Raw genomic sequence first — 18,252 nt, 5'->3', positions numbered from 1 at the left:
TTGGTTTCTATAAAAGAAATATAAAAAATGTGGCAGACCTAAGTTGGCTTATCCCGAATATGTCAAAATCCTTTCTTTCGAGTATACTTGTCTTTGTTTGCAGGAGAACCCTTTCAGACAACGGATTTGCAAAGTGTTCTCGAACGACGGAAGCGGAAACTTGACATTTGATGACTTCCTTGACATGTTCTCCGTCTTTAGCGAGCAGGCGCCTCGCAATGTCAAGCAAGTTTACGCTTTTAAGATATATGGTAAACGTTAAGGATTTTTTATTCTTTTATTTTGTTTTGCCTCATGAGCCCTTTCTTGTTTCAGATTATTGCCACCTACTTTATCACAAGAAAAAAAGTTTGTTTGATGTTAATCTAGGAAGATAGATTTTTCTTAAGTTATTATTATAATTTTCTTAAAGGTTTTGATGTTGGTGAAAGATAAACTTACGAAGTAGAATTACAGATTTTATATCGAAATACCCCTATAGTATTAAAATGTTTATATGAGAGATATGAAAAAGTGATTACACAAATTTGCTGTTAAAATCTTAATACAAATAAAGGAAATCTAAGTATTCCACTTGCAACAATCCTCCTCAGTTTTTATAGGATACTTATATAACTAGAAGCTATATCTATTTGTCTTCTTATAGCCCAAATGTACACTCATGTGAAAAATTAAGAGAACTTGCTCATTATGTCGAATTTCTGGAAACCCAATGAACACATTTTAATGAAATGTGGTATGAATATACACTTATTACAGAGAAAGACAGATGTACTATAAAAATGTATTTTTATGTATGCATGATTATCACTAAAGCTTATAGTGCATTCTCCAAAATCCACTTTATGATAAGCAACTGCAAATGAGTCTAATATGGTGTATGGTCTCTTCGTATAGCCAGACAGATCGCGCAGCGTGAGGAATTACTGGATAGGAGGCAATTGAAAAGTCCCCATGGAAGTTGTTTCTATGCCCACAGCAGTGCAGGCGGCAGTTCTAAGGATGTTTTCGTCTCCCGAATGGTTTTCGGAGAAGAATGGCAAGATGAAATTGCGCCCCCAAGAGCTTTCTAAAGTTAAGGTCAGGCGATCTAGCTAACTAATGCATGTGAGGATTATTCTCTATTTCTCATGAGAGCTGTGGAGCTGTAGCAGTTCTGTATCGCCGCTCTGAAAGGGCCAAATAACGATCCTCATTCGCCATTGTGGATCTTGTATTGTACCGGTTTCCCGATATGGATCCAGTGTCCTGAAACTGTTTCCACAAATTGCAGATGAAACTGGACGTTACATTAAGATCTCTAGTCACTTGCGTTTGTGACTGACCTGCCTCCAGTCTACGACAATTCGGCGTCTCACTGCGTCATCCATACGTTGGTGGCTATTCTTTTTATCTGATACCTTATAAAACTCGTGCGAGAAACACGGTGAATATCGTAAAACAGTACGCGCGCACACATCGCCGAAAACCTGATTACCCGTTTACATCCCCTCGATAATCACAACTCCGCAAACACGCACGTGTACGCTTACGTATTTGAATATAAATATTCTAATAATTCGGCGGCATAATTAGTACCTTTGGTTCAATACTTTTCGTAAAATTAGGTGTAATTTAAAAATTCTCATAATTTTGCACAAGGGTATATATATTTAGCATAATAATTAAACAAATAATCAAAAACTGAATTCATCAGAACTTAGAAAACTTTATAATAGATTGTTGTTATGAGGGCCGTAATGCAACAGAACGCTTGATAGAAATGTAATGTTTGACATGGATTCGAAGGTAGCCGCAGACCTCGAAAAAGGAAAACTGGGCAGAGCCCTAAACTTGCGTATGCAAAATTAGGAGCAGTTCATATCTTTTTGTCTTCATAATTGACGTAAATGTTTGGTAAAATCCAGTTAAGTAAGATAGCAAGCTGACTCGTTGATACCATGTTAAGACGCCGATGAAAATAAAGTAGCGTTACATCTTGGCATACATTTTTGTCAAACTTAGATACGATAGTATCTAAACAACAACTTTGTCAAACTTAGATACAATCCACATTGAAATGCCAATCTTTACGTCATAGAAGTTCATAATTGAAATACTTTTGGCAAAGTCCAGTGAATGACGATATCAAATAAATAGCAACGAAAGAAGGATTTTTCAGCATAATATGCAGTTGACTTTCTGGTGTAACGTCGAAGAAGTAAGGTTTTGCGATAGAAGAAAAGAATATTTTCAGAACATGCTTTGCCACTCTTTCAACAGGAAGAGTGCAAGCTGCGTCATTAACAAGATTGATCTGCAGGAAATTTTCAGCAGCTTCTGATGGTGTTATCTCATAAGCTATGTCCGACAGTAAAAGAAACGCTTTCGAAAACCGCGTTTATTCCACTATTAGTTAATTGGGAGGTTAATAACCGAAAACTTTTTAATGTTCGACTGAGCTATTTCTTGTGCAAACCCGGGTCATTTTGCGAGGTGGCGAAAATATTTCTTCTGAATATATGCAATAAAAGTTTGTGCGTGAAGTTTCGTTTCACGCACAAAAGGAAGTTAAGAATATACTACTTTTCGAATGTCTTCGTGTAGTTCAGATTTGCTGGAAGCGAAGATTTCTGTAAATGTTCTTTTCGACGTGCCACTGAGAGTCACTAGTAGGTCTGATAGCTGCTTAATGTACTTATCAGACCTGTCAACATGAAAAGAAATGCAAGACTTTACCGAGGAACTCGCTTTCCTTTGCAATAAATTAACATGAGGTTTTTTAACCCCAGTTTTTGGGCAGCAGTTGGATTCAGCGTTCTGTTTCGCGTATGTAGCTGCAATATTTTACGACAATGGAAAAAAAATTGGTTCGGTAACAATCTCTAGCCATGAAAATGATGGAGAGAATGCAATCAGAGGGAACGTCTGTTTCAGTAAAAAGATCTTCCTGAGTATTTATAGGAGGAAACTTTATTCAGAACGTTTTGCAATAGATCCAATAGAGTTTAAGAAATCCAAATTGAGGGGCGAGGAAAGGAGTGCAGTTTGCGTCATTAACGAGTTGTTTTGCAGGTAAATACTGATAACTTTTAAGGAATTCACACTGCAGTGCACATTTCAGTATTCAAAGCTGCTGGAATTTTCATCAGAGCGACATTGTTTAATGACGCAACATGACTAGTATAAAAGTCTACACGGAACTCCGTTTTTTTTTTCAACTCATTTCTGCAATTTCCACATAAGCACCACACTCTACCACGTTTATTGTCGTATAAAAATGATTCGATAACATTTGATTAAATTCCAATGGAACTGCAATCAAGAATAAAATTTTTATTTATTTATTTCTGCTAAAGCGTTTGTTATCGTTATGAATATAATTTTTTATTGCAAACTTAAGTGAAAACGTATGTGTATTGACGAAAGTATTATGGACAAGAAAACTTGCATATATTTTTAATAGATATAATGCATATAAAATAAATTCCATCTATTAAAAATAATTAACACTATATAAATTCCATCTATTAAAAATATATGCAATAATGCATATATTTTTAATAGATGGAATTTGATTCTCTTGGCTTTACACTTTAATCTGTACACATGTGCTAAGAACTTGTTATAATTAATCGTTGTGAATTCATATATACTATACCAAAATTATAATTCTTTTACCAGTGATACAGTACGAAGTTAATTACTTAAATACCCAAATTTCTTAGTGATTAGCTTAAAGAGCAGTGATTTTCTTTATTTACATTACATTCGCATGTACAGAAACTAAATCAGATGATTCTGCCAGAAAAATAATCAAGCTGAAATATATACTACAGGTAATGTGTTGAAATTAGAAAAATACGCATTTAAATTTCACAAGAAAAAAAAGCATAATTTTTTCGTATCTTTTGAATATTATATTAATCAAGAATGAAATCTGAATCGGTTTTATTTTGAAATTTAACTGAAAAACAGTCGAAATGTTTAAGAACCAAAGCAGCAAAGAAAACAAAAGTATTACGGAAATATTAACATTATCTTAATATGTGTATTAGTAACTTTCTTGAAAATAAAATTTTTCTTTGAATAACACGAATGATTTCTAAATAAAAGTTTCGTTTCCAGACTATGATGGAGATCAATTCGTCGGGCCCAAAGATTTGGAGCAAGCAGTTACAGCTCTCACTAGAGCACAGTTAAATGATGAGGAAGTCTCTATTGTTGTTGAGAAAGTTCTTGACGAAGGAGATTTAGATGATGATGGGAAACTTTCATTTGTCGAGTTTGAAGCTATCATTTCTAAAGCTCCCGATTTCTTAGGGTAAAATATTATAATTAATTTTAGTTCTTCAAATATACTTCCTTGGTACATGAGCAGATAGAAAGTTGGGTTTCTGCTGCACGCGGTGTGCAGTGTGGTCAGTGACGTTTGCGGAACGGAGGCCACGTCATGCATGCTATCACCGGAAGGGCAAAGATTGTAGAGTGGAGGCGCAGGAGATAAGGAGGTTTCAGGATTCGTTCTTTAACTGATAATATGACGTCATACTTTGATAAGAGATTATCTTTTATTGATTTACATCAGGTTCTTTGCTAATCAGTTTTCAGCCTTTATATTTAGATCTCAATTTTTTTTATGTTCCCATATATTTTAAGACCTTTAATTCCCTGTATACTCAGAATTTTACCTTGTTTCCTAAATCTTCTGTTCATAATACTACATTTACTTTCCGTAATCTTAATTGCATTACTCATTTTTAGTTTTAAATTGATTTCACACAGAATCTTTTTCATGCCTTTTAACAAATACTTTTAATTTACTTGTTATATTTTACGAGTGTAATTACTAAAACACGTGTTTTTGTGTATTATATGATTCAATATTGCATATAATTTTTAACTGTTTTCGCTCTTTTTAACGTTAGTGATCTTCAACATATTCCATATTTTAACTATATTTTATTCATTATTATTTCATGTATTTTCTGATCATACGCATGAACTTTGCTCAAGTTTAGGTGTAACATTTTTAGCTTGTTTTGTACATTTTAACCTTCATAATATTCAATATACCCTAATTTTTTAACTAATTTATATTTTCACACTATATACATGACTTTTATTTGATTACTTTGACACGCTTTAACCTTCATAATTTCTAATGTACTCTTAATTTTAACATAATTCCTATATTTTCAGATGATATACCTGAATTTTATTTAGATGTAAATTTTACCTTCATATCCAGTTTTTAACGTTTTCCGTTTCCAACATACTCTGAAGGTTACCTAATATATTATATTTTCACACTATGTACATGATTTTCATTTAATTTGTAGCTACTTTCATACTTTTTAACCTTCGCAATTCCAAACATACTTTTAATTCTAGCTTAATTCCTACATTTTGTAAACATATATATGAACTTTATTTAATTTTAGATGGCATTTTAACTTGTTTTGTTCATTTTAAGCCTTCGTAATTTTTCTGTAAATATAGGTATATTGGTAATGATATATGTATCTAAAGGTATGGTAGTGTTTCACAAGATTTAATTAATGAAATAATTAATGAATAAATTAATGAAAACTGACATTTACGAAAGAATATCCTATTCTAAGAAATTGAAAAAATAGTAAATATATGGATTTGTCTACTGAATTAAGTTAGTACTGAACTAAGTTGGAAAAACGTGTTAACATTATGCGCTAAAAATTTACCCGTATGAAAAAAACAAAACTTCAAGAAGCGAAAAGGTAACCAATGGGTAGAATAATTGAATGCTGGATAATTCATTTCCGGTTCGATACAGGATATTTTTATCTTAGGAATTTCTTTTATACATGTAACGTAAGGAATCGTTAATTTCATATGAAGTTGTCCATTAAGGCAGAAATATCCATAATTAGTGCAGAAAAAAGGTAATAAAGTAAAACTTTGCATAGTTGGGGCATTTAAGGCTTAAAATTCATGGTATGGAATGTAGTCAATTAGCAAAGGATGCTGAATTCAAAGGTAATAAGCGTTCAACATAATAAGAAAGATTTTTGTATGAGTACATGAAACAGTGAATATGGTTCTAAAATTATAGATGACAGTTTGACATTTCATTTTAAAAATTCGGAATCTATCAAACTAGCTTAATGAGAATCGAGATTCAAAACTGAACATTGGTAACGTTGAAGAGCTAAAATGCATCCATTCATATATAAATTATGTAAAATTATAAGGGAATACCAGGATATGCAGGAAAATATTAAAGTCTAAAAATTCAAATGAAATTAATTATGAGATAAAATAGCAGCATTATACATGGTACGACTACTACAGAATGATAAATTGTAGAATTGGCAAATTAGAATATCACTATGAAATATAGACTAAGTAAGGGTTATTCAACTAACTGGATATGAATAATACATATAGGTTATAAAATGAAGTGTTTAATTGAAAACTATCTGTACGTTTAAGAAATTTAAGCATGTAAATTTAGCTGAAATGGTAAAATAAGTAAACTCAAAAGCGTGATTACAATCAAAAATTGTAAAAAAAAAAAGAGTTAAAATTTAGAGTTCGTTGAAAACATCTAAAATTAAATACCGTTGACGTGCATTGTGGAAAAATGTAATTACGAAGGTTTAAAATGAATGAAACACGTTAAAATACCATCTAAAATAAAGTTCATATATGTGGTTAGAAAATGTAGGAATTAAGCTAAAATTAAAAATATGTTTGAAATTACGAAGGTTAAAAAGTATGAAAGTAGCTATAGCTATAAATTAAATAAAAATCATTATAGTATGAAAATATAATATATTAGGTAAACTTCAGAGTATGTTGGAAACTGATGTTAAAAAATGGATATGAAGGTAAAATTTACATCTAAATAAAAGTCAGGTATATGATCTAAAAATATAGGAATTATGTTAAAATTTAGACTATATTAGAAATTATGAGGGTTAAAACGTGTTAGAGGAATCAAATGAAAGTCATGTATATAGTGTGAAAATATAAATTAGTTAAAAAATTAGGGTACATTGAATATTATGAAGGTTAAAATGTACAAAAGCTAAAAATGTAACACCTAAATTTAAGTAAAGGTCATTTGTATGTGGAATATATTGAAGATATATTGAATCATATAATACACAAAAACGCGTGTTTAGTAATTACACTCGTAAAATGTAACAAGTAAGTTAAGAGTATTGGTTAAAAGGCATGAAAAGTATTCTGGGTAAAATGAATTTAAAACTAAAAATTAGTAATGCAATTAAGATTACGGAAAGTAAATGTGGTATTATGAACAGAAGTTTTAGGAAATAAGGTAAAATTCTGAGTATACAGGGAATTAAAAGTCTGAAAAATATATGGGAACATAAAAAAAAAAAAAAAAAAAAAAAAAAAAATAGATCTAAATATAAAGGCTAAAAACTGATTAGCAAAGAACCTGAGATAAATCAATAAAAGATAATCTCTTATCAAAGTATGATGTCATATTATCAGTTAAAGAAAGAATCCTGAAACCATCCTTCTTATCTCCTGCGCCTCCTTTCGGTGATAGCATGCATGACGTAGCCTCCGTTACGGGAACTTCAGTGGCCACACCGCGTTTAGCAGAACCCCCACTTTCTATCTGCTTAGATGTATTTGAAAGTAAAAGCACAAATATATATATATATATATATATATATGTAGAATTTGACTTAATTCACAGCATGAGAGCACGAAGTAATATTTAAATGGTTTATTTAATAGGAAGAAATAGAAGTAATTAAGAAAAGTATATAAAGATGAAGTTAACGGTATGCAGGATTAACATAATGATGTAAAGGCATAACATCGAAAGCACAATCAAACTCTTGAAGACGTGTGAGCCGTCTGCTCACGTCTGCCCTCCACTCTCGACCAGGTCTCAGCGCTGTCTGGGATGATTCTTACTGCGCTGGGTGATGCTATACTGATGACGTCATAATCCTGGTATTCTAATTCAGCATTGGACGTTGATGACTCCCACAGCTTCGGCCAGCCTGAAGAGGCATCGTCCTCGATGTCTGTTGAATGGACATCACTATCATGTACCTGCAAATATAATAAAAAAAAAAGAAAAAAGAGAGAGAGTATCAGGTCCTTAGGTTTTGAGCTGATACAAGCATTAAATCAATTTGACCATGGCTTCATATGGTCAGCCGCAGTAGATGTCAAATTTGGTCCTTCATGGCATCCTACTTTCTCGACTTCATATCTATCATTTGATCGAACAGCTATGATTTTATACGGTCCATGAAACTTAGGTCGTAGTTTCAAACCAATCCCATATTGAGTTCTTTGAATGGCTACCAAGTCGCCAATCTTGTATAGTTTCGGTTTCTTACGTTTCTTGTTAAATTGTTTTCGATTCTCTTCTTGAATCCTCAAAATGTTGTTTTTCGCATCTTCTCTCATTTCATCACGTTCTTGCATCAATTGCTTTAGATATTCTTCATTCAATATCTCACTAATTCTCAAATCTTCTTTGTTCTTCATTTTCGTGCCTATGAGAAGCTCAAACGGTGAATATTTTGTACTTCTCGTAGTTGTACTGTTGATTATCCTCTGGACATCTGAAACATACTTAAACCATTTCGTTGAATCTTCATGTGATAATTTTGACAAAACAGGAATCAAAATTCTATGAATTCGCTCAATTTGTCCGTTACCTCTTGGAATACCGGTAGTAATTTTGACATGTTCTATTCCTTCTTCAGTACAATAAGCTAAAAATTCTTTCGATGTAAAGGCACTACCTCGATCTGAAATGATTCTGGCTGGATTTCCAAATACAGTCTGTTGTTGCTTCAATTTTGAAATAACTTCTTGCGTAGTTGGTAATTTCACTGGATAGAACCAAGTAAATTTCGTAAAAACGTCGACAACAGTTAGAATGTGTTGGTATCTCTTGTTCGTCGATGGAAGAGGTCCAATAAAGTCGATATGATACGTACTCAAGGGAACGTTTTCTTTCGGTACAGGATGAAGAAATTCTTCTGCTTTTCCTTGCTTCTTGTTGTACAGTATACATTCTATACAGTTAGCAATTACTTTTTCAACTTTGCATTTCAGTCTGGGAATATAGAATTCTTGCTCTACAGCATTCACAGTTTTATCTACAGCAAAGTGACCTTTTTTATGTACCTTCTGTATGATTTCATTCTGTAAGGATTCTGGCACTACTAGAAGATCTTTACCATTTTCAAATTTGCACAAAATATCATTTCTCACGAAGAATCCATTTTCTTCTCCCTTCTCAACTAAATTCTTGATTAACTTCACATGTTCATCTTCATTCTGTTGTTGTACTAACCGAATCTTCTCAGTTACATCGGATGTGTATGATGTTAAAATTAAAGCATTTCTACTTAAAGCATCAGCATGTTTCATTTGGCTTCCTGAACGATGTACAATTTCGTAATCGAATTCTTCAATAAACATTGCCCATCTCGCAATTTTAGGAGTTAAATCTTTCTTATCTAAAGTTTTCTGAAAAGCGCTACAATCAGTTACAATTTTGAATTTAGTCCCTAACAAATAGTTTCGAAATTTCTTCAGAGCTTCTATTACTGCAAGGGCTTCTAATTCGTAACTACAGAGTTTCTCTTGCTGCGGTGAAGTCTTCTTACTCATATACTGGATTGGGTGATAATTGCCATCATCAGACAATTGGGGTAATACCGCACCAAAGCCTTGACTACTAGCATCAGTATGGAGTTCTAATGGATATCCTTGCCTAAATATGTGTAGAACAGGTGCCTGAGAGAGAATTTCTTTTAATCTGCAAAAAGCTTCCTGTTGTTCGGAATCGAACTTAAAACCAATACCTTTTCTAAGTAAGTCACTAAGAGGTTTAGCTATTTTAGCATACTGAGGAATGAATTTGCGAAAATATCCCGTTAGTCCTAAAAAGCTTTGTAGTTGTTTACAGTTACGCGGTTGTGGAAAGTTTCGAACAGCAACAGTTTTGGAAGGTGATGGTCGAATAGTTCCGTTTTCAATTACATGTCCCAAAAATTCAATTTTACGTTTTAAAAATTGGCACTTTTTGAAATTTATTTGTAATCCATACTCCGAAGCAGTTTTGAATACTCTTTCTAATTTGTCTAAACATTCAACTTCATCATTAGCCGGTATGACTATATCATCCATATAAATAATTAGTACACCTTCATTTAACAAGTCACGAAATACTGAAAAAATGTACCTTTGAAAAACATTTGGACTAATACATAAACCAAAAGGAGCTTTAAGAAATTCGTAGATACCATTATGTGTTACAAAAGCGGTATATTTTGTGCAATTTTCGTCTATGTCTACATGAAAAAAGCCATTTTTCAAATCTAGTGTCGTGAAGACTTTGGACTGTTCTAAGCGATCAAGTACTTCTGGAATTAAAGGCAGTGGAAATTTGTCTTTAATAATCTTCTTATTCAATTTCCAATAATCTATACATAAACGTTTCGAATTATTGCGCTTGTTACACAAAACAATAGGCGCCGAATAATTAGAATTGCTAGGCTTTATTATGCCCTCTTTCAACCATTCCTTAATTTGATCGTCAACAAATTTTTGTTCCGCAAAAGACATGTATCTTCTATTTTGACAGACAGGAATATCATCGCATAAATTTATTTGCATCTTGAAGTCAGACTGTCTATTTTTCCGTGGTTGGTACGAATTAATTAAATTACACAGTCTTTCTTTATGTTCTGCATTCGAAATATGCGATAAATCAATCTCGTTGACAGAAATAGCATTCACCATGTGTGAAAGGTAATTAAACGTCGAGCTACTTCCGCTTTCAGGACTTTTGTTTACATTAACAGAGACACCAGACGATTGCGAAGGATCATAAGCATTCTTCAATGAGACAGCAGTATTCAAATTTCCCATAACGCAACGAACGTTAGAATTTCGATATGACTCAGCAGTTATCAAGTTTACATTACTTTTATTCCGATGAGAAATTATTTGAAGGCCATTCTCGGTAAAAGAGAAGTTAAACTGATTCAATACATCCAAACCTAATACAATTTGATTACATAATGACTTAACAACATAAATTTTCGTACGCAGTGAAAAACTATCAATTGAAATATCAGAAATGAAAAAGCCGATGGCGTACGTTTGCTTTGATTCAATTCCGTTTAATGTGATATCGCTACAATTTAAATTAGGAGAACCAATCTGCTTGTGTAACTCTACGCTGCATATCGTTACATCTGAACCAGTGTCAACTAAACTATTAACTAAATGATTATTTATTTCTACAGTCTTCATAATTCTATCCTTGTCACAAATTCGTTGTAATAAAGCTACTTGTTGTGTCTCGGGGGTCTGCTCTGGACAGTTCGTTGAATAATGCCCGAACTTCTTACATTTTATACATTTTACACCCTTTGATTTGTTTACACAATGCTTTGAATAACGCCCAAATTCCTGGCAATTAAAACATTTGACCTTATTAACGTTAGATTGATTTCGGTTTGATGACGAAAGCTTACTTCTATCTTTAACTTGAGTGTCTACTTTCGGTTTCGGATTTTTGAACTTATCATTGTCCGGTCGCATCTTATCATAAATTTTAAGCCTTTGTTTAAATTCAGCTATTGTTTCGCAACCATATAGTATAGTTTTCCTAACCACAGAATCGGGAATACCATCAATAACATATTTAATTAATGAAGCATCTTCAATGTTACCTCGCGAACACATTTCTTTCATTTTCAAAAAATACTCATCTAAAGATCCATTAGGCATTAATTTACGTTTACATAACATTTCATGCAATTCAGCAGAATTAAAAGCTTTACCATATTCAGATTTCAAAAGCTGTTTTAACTTACACCAATCATTAACTTTAGGTTCACTCTGAATAAATAGTTTCGCTTTACCTTTTAATGATCTTTTAGCAAAAACTAATTTATGCAAATCACTTAATTTCAAAGAATTTATAACATCTTCAAATTCATCAATCCATTTATCAACATTTTCATATGCATTACCAGAAAAAGGATTAACAATACTTTCAATATCAGAAAAACTAAGATGAGGTTTAAAATGATCTTGAATTGGAAGCTGCATACTGTTATTTACTTGAGATTCGTTAAAACCAGGATTGTCTCTTTGATTATCATCAAGCATTACTTCAGAAAATTTATTAATAGTTTCATCTTCAATATCACTATTTTCTTCATGCAAAATATTTTCAAATAATACAGATAAATCACATAGGTAAGAGACAATTCGGGTTACGACTTCCGTTTTTAAACCTTCTGAATTTATGCACAGTACATTGCAAACTTTAATTAACTCATTCAAAGTAAAACTATTCTGCACTGCATCTATTTTCTTATTAAATTCTTAAGAATCTGGTTTAAATATAAAGCCAGAAAATTCACGTAATCGTTTCCGGTTATTTCGATCTCCATCAGTATTAAAAATAAGCTTATGCAAACTTTTGATTTCAGAACTTTTACGGTTCTTTAAAGCTGCTTCTAATTCTGGAATTTCTACTAACTTCATATTGGAAAGAAAGTTTTGTACTCACCCGACACCGAGATGATCGTCGTAAATAAGGGTAATCCACACTTTATACGAGTAATCCAATAAATCGGTAGTTCACTCAGTAGTTCTGAACACAGTTCATAATGTCACTCACACATTTTGGAATTCGAGCCCCACGTTGGGCGCCATATTTTTTTGTAGAATTTGACTTAATTCACAGCATGAGAGCACGAAGTAATATTTAAATGGTTTATTTAATAGGAAGAAATAAAAGTAATTAAGAAAAGTATATAAAGATGAAGTTAACGGTATGCAGGATTAACATAATGATGTAAAGGCATAACATCGAAAGCACAATCAAACTCTTGAAGACGTGTGAGCCGTCTGCTCACGTCTGCCCTCCGCTCTCGACCAGGTCTCAGCGCTGTCTGGGATGATTCTTACTGCGCTGGGTGATGCTATACTGATGACGTCATAATCCTGGTATTCTAATTCAGCATTGGACGTTGATGACTCCCACATATATATTAAATATAGAAAGTTATAACAGTCAAAAACGACAGTGATAAATATATATCTCAGCATTTATTATTCACGCATTATATTAATCTATGAAATAGGAAGCATACATTATACAATCGTAACTATATTATCTCTATGACAGGAAATTCCAAAAACACAGAGGAGAGAATTTTATTAAATTTATGAATACTTCATCCTAAGAATTTATTTATAAGTTTTGAAATTTATAACGAAAATGCAGTAGAAATCAATACATGAAAAAGATTTTATAGGTTTATTTAACGAAATTATGCAATACAGATACTTATTGCAGATTTTGCATCATAAATATGATTGCTTGTTTTTAAAATCTAAAGTTATAAATAAAGTTATATACTTTTAAACAATGATTGTTGCGTGACACGTATAACTAATCCTAAATTGTTTATTTATCACAGGTTATTACAGATCAACCGTCGTATTTCAAAACAATGCATTCCTTAAAAATAAGAGAAAATAAGTAGTATTGAATGAAATGAAATACGTCTTCCAATTATGTCCATACGCGTTGTAACATCCCCCCCCACTGATGTTCGCTAATGCGGTTCACCTGGTTGTTTAATGTTTTTAGCAGTGGAGACATATAAGCACCGTTTTTAACGTATCATCCATCCGGAAATTATTTAATTTATCCAAAAAAAAAAAAAAAAAGGTATCATTGAACATATGGTCAAAAGACCTTCTGACCAGTGCAAATTCATTATTCCCACGTCAATAATTTCAGTGACACAGTAACATACGAGATCATAATTCATATAGCGACGTACCTCATACTGCTAATGAGATAAAGCCCTATCATCGTGGAATAGATTACATTTTAATAAACGTTTTTGAACTGGATGAGAAAGAGTTTACGTTTATTGAATTCTATTTCGGATCACGGAAAGAATGTATTTTTTCCATTTTTCTTATTCAGACACTGTCACAGTTTACCACCCGGAAATGAAATGTAGCTTCCTCACTAAATATTAGACACTTATCAAAATCCTTATCATACATTACTTCCTGTATGTGATTATGAAAGTTGTATCCTTGATAGAGTCATCTTGTTCTAAATGTTGCAACATTTTCAGATTGCATAATTTTAATTGAAATTGCCGTTGTAAAATCTTCCAAATGCTTGGGTGAATGACATCAATTCATGGCTAGTGCGATTTGCTGTAATTTATGCTGGTCTTCCGAGATGTTTGTTCTACTTAGGAAATCAGGGCTTTTGAAATGTCTGTAGAGTTGAAGAGTGCTGTGATGATTTTATGGATTCACATCATACACCATTATAAACGTACGTTAAATGATAGCAAAGGGAAATAAAATCTCTGCATATTCAGTAACATAAAATGTTTCTGATGTAAACTCGTCAGTTTGAAAATGGAAATCATATCTACTACCCGATGCGTAGCAAGAAAGTCTTCATGCTCAAATTTAACATTTGGAGGAATTTCATTCCTTGCATTTTATATAGGTAATAAGTGTTACATGTTATACTCGTATGTTGTGTGTGTAATTTTGTAAGAATTTTCTTCCTATTTACTGTTAGCTTTCGCATAGCAGTTGGAAAGACGTCTGGTTGCATAACCAAGACGTGGCTTAGGTTCAGAGTTACGAGTCCTGGCGAGGGCATTGTTCATTTTTCAGATTCGGCCCCCCCCCGAAACAAATATCTAATAATTCTGCAAGTTTATGTCACGTGTTGTCCCGTAAGTGTATTTTTCTCCTTTCCTATACTCGTTACAGGAATTTTGTATATACAGCACATATATAATTACTTTATTAACTTTCCAAACGATTATTGCTATTAGCTTTTGTCAGATTGAGGGGTAAATATATTTAATGGATTTCATGTTTGCCAATTCCTTTGGTAAGAAATTTCAACGTATGTCAATTATTCTATATCATTGTTTCATCTGAGATTTTTTAATAACTGTTCAGCTATGATACATTTTAAAAGGAACTGTTAATTATACCATTTCTCATTAATTTCATGAAGTAGTCAGTTACTGACGTGCTATCCTACGAGGTACTTCCGAAAGTGAGTCATTGAAAATTAACATCTATTTTTCATAATTTTTTGTACACTGCTTTAATTTTCAAGTTAAAAATCACTCATTGATATGATCATCTGCTTCTGCATGTAAGAAATGTAATGTAAGTACGGATTTGTTTGGGTTTAGAAACTTTGTGTTGAAGACTAAAATGAATATTTGTCATTTTAAATTTATTTTTAGCAGAGTATCTATAATATAGGTTAAAATAACACGCCGAACAACAATTATTTTAGAAGTCAAACAACAAAAACTTTGGCAGCTCAGGAAATTGGTTCAGTAGTTGAACTATTCATACTTGTGCTGGAACATTTGCATATATAACGCTGATTTTGTTGTTTGACTTCTAAAATAAATTATGTATAACTTCTGACAATTAATTTAAAACGAACAAAAGCTATTTATATTCTTATTCTCTTGAATGTAATATGCAGGGTGTCCAGCAAAGGAGTCTGTGATTTCAAAATTCAAAATCGCGAAAACAAAGATCGATAGAGGAATACAACAAGAGTACATTTATTGTTAAAGCTGTGAGATTGTTATTGTTAGCATAAATTTAGGTATTTTTGCATAATGAAACTGAAAGCATAAAAACGAACGTGGCCCAAGATATATATTGGCAAGAGAAAGCGAAAGTCGAGGGGCATTCGATTCTCATCTTAGCTACTTGTACCTGGCCAAAGGTCTAATTCAGTTAGTGCTTTCTCTTTCAGGTACTGTGTCGAAGTATAATACTTTTTCTCTTTTATATTGCCTAAATAAGTAAACCTGATGATTTAGGACTGATGATGATTCTATGTAAGTTATTCTTTCAATACTTAAATTTTTAATGTCTGCGAAGATTACTTTTAATTGATGTTCTAGTTAAGTTAAGCAGAATTCTCATTCTTGTTAAATAAAGATTTCGTATTTATATTGACTTATGATTCTTTGATTAAAACTGTGCTGAACAGAGGAAGCGTACTTATGCACAATACAACCGTTATGTAGGAGTTTTGAAGTAATAGCTACAAAAGCAGCTAACAGATAGCGTTGTACACTAGCGCCTGATAATTTGGATTTTGAATGCAAACATGTCCAGACTGTTTCTCATCATTTTATTTGCTCTGGAACACTTAAAATCAGTCTCTCTTGCAATTCTGCGAATATATTTTGCTAAATAATTCCAGAAACAGTTGCAAATTGTATGTAAATGTAAGTACAAATGCAAATGCAAGTACAAATTGCTTGTAAACAAAATTCCCTCCTAGCCCTTCGTCCAAGCTTCCTGTCCGTTCTAAGAGCTTGTGAATGATTTTTCTCGTTGGGTCCTTTGGGAACATGTAGTCGTACTTAAAAACTACGCCTTGTTGTCATAGGGCGGTGATCTAATCTCTGGTATTTAATTATCAAAAACACACTTTTTTCAGAGGATTACATGATTGCAACCTTTACATTCGGTGCACTAAACCTACGTATTGCGATACAGTGCCATCTGTTTGCAGCTTTTGTAACTATTACTTGGAAATTTATATATAATATTCTTGAAGCTTTCATAATAAATATACTGCTTGTTGTATTCTTCTATCGATCTTTGTCTTCGAGATTTTTATATTTGAAATAAGAGACTTCTTTGCTGGACATCCTGACCTAACGCTACATAGTGTCTTCTCATTGCTGTAGTACGAGAATAAAGCAATATCTGACTGTAAGTATCTTCAGGAATTTACTATGAATTAACTAAACCGATACTAGCACAAGTCACTTTGGTACAAAATAAATCTAAAATGAACTTATCTGTTTTGAAGAGTCGGAGATTATATCCTCCTTAAGACAGAGATAATCACTTTTGCATAATGAACTGTATTAGAGTGTCTTTAAAGCTCGAAAGGGACTATCTTTGGAACTCTTGTTCGTAAACCAACTAAACTTTCTTTCCCACTTGAAATATTCAAGTTGTTGAAAACCAAATTTATTTTATATCCAGACCACAAATGTTCACTTTAAAAACATTCTTTTTTATTATTTTACTTCTTTACAGCACATTCCACATCAGAATTTGAGAAAAAGAAATAATATTTGATCTCTTCAAACCTCCATATGGGAAATCCAGCTCAGAATACCAAAGAGAGATCAACTCTACCACAACAAGCCTATTGCAGCAGATTTTTATCTATTTTTCAGATACACATTTTTTGTTTGTTTCTTCGTAACATTTCTTCGCAAGACAGCGTTATTCCGTGAGGAACTGAAAGAAACTTACTCTTTTACGCATACAATGTGACCATTTTATTTTTGATGTATGACATAAATAATTTCCTTCAAAAGTGTATCCTTTGAATACACATTGCAAATGTATGTTTATAAAAATGTATGTTATAAAAATACGTTGAAATGAATAATTATGTGCTATATATCATTTAATTTTTATTTTTTTAAATACTGTTGCATTATGTTGAAATCAAAATAGTTATTGAACAATGTTAATTTATCTTATGTTTTGTAAAAACAGGCATTTATTTACATTTTTGTGTAGAATTGCTTTGAATTTCTAACTCTACGTTAATTAATATTTAAGTACTTATGACCAAATATGTTAAAAAGATTTAGTAATGAATTAAGAATAATCCTTCAAATAGTTAAGGCAAAAAGTAAAAAAAAAAAAAAAAAATTCCGTACCCGCTTTAGAATCAGAAGATGCTCTAAATGTAAGGAAACCCTCATTTCATAAAGAAAGATTCCATATATATAAATAAGCTGAAAACGTCGTTTGAGGATAATATTATTCCTTCAAATAAATAACATATCACGTTTAGGTTTTACCGGCAACTGCCCATATGTTCAAATGAATCCTGCCAAAGACGATCACCCAAGGTTTAGGATGATGTTCTTCTGCCATGGCAGTCGGTTTCAAGGATATAGTTATTGGCGACGTTCAACATTAATATTTATTTTTGCAGTAAAACCTCATTAGTACGTGTCTCAACGGACCGAAAAAACAATTCGCGTTAAAATTTAAGTCTTCGTTTAAAAAAAAAAAATCGTGTTAACCGGGGACTCAAATTTTATTTTTGGAATCAATTTTCAACACATTAACCACTTACAATATGTAATTGCATAAGATACTACAATATATTATGTATATCCTCAT

At 32.2% G+C, this 18,252-nt stretch overlaps 1 protein-coding gene across 2 annotated transcripts in view; it reads left to right on the top strand.

Moving 5' to 3' along the window:
- The window catches only part of LOC118182602 (calcium and integrin-binding family member 2-like), a 69,790-nt gene extending 52,287 nt beyond the window's left edge, over window positions 1-17,503 (top strand). For both annotated transcript variants that reach the window (XM_035351977.2, XM_035351978.2), the window contains 3 exons: window positions 104-251; window positions 4,108-4,303; window positions 17,143-17,503. In XM_035351977.2, coding sequence (XP_035207868.1) covers window positions 104-251; window positions 4,108-4,303; window positions 17,143-17,164 — 366 coding nt within the window. In that variant the 3' untranslated portion in view covers window positions 17,165-17,503. The remainder of the gene's footprint in view (window positions 1-103; window positions 252-4,107; window positions 4,304-17,142) is intronic.
- The last annotated feature ends 749 nt before the right edge of the window (window positions 17,504-18,252 follow it).

This window comes from Stegodyphus dumicola, chromosome 4 (genome assembly GCF_044657685.1).
Source record: "Stegodyphus dumicola isolate Sdum_Otavi_A_Nest chromosome 4, ASM4465768v1".
Taxonomy (NCBI): Eukaryota; Metazoa; Arthropoda; class Arachnida; order Araneae; family Eresidae; genus Stegodyphus; species Stegodyphus dumicola.
The sequence above is the reverse complement of the archived record's forward strand: the minus strand, read 5'-3'. Positions and strand labels throughout refer to the sequence as shown.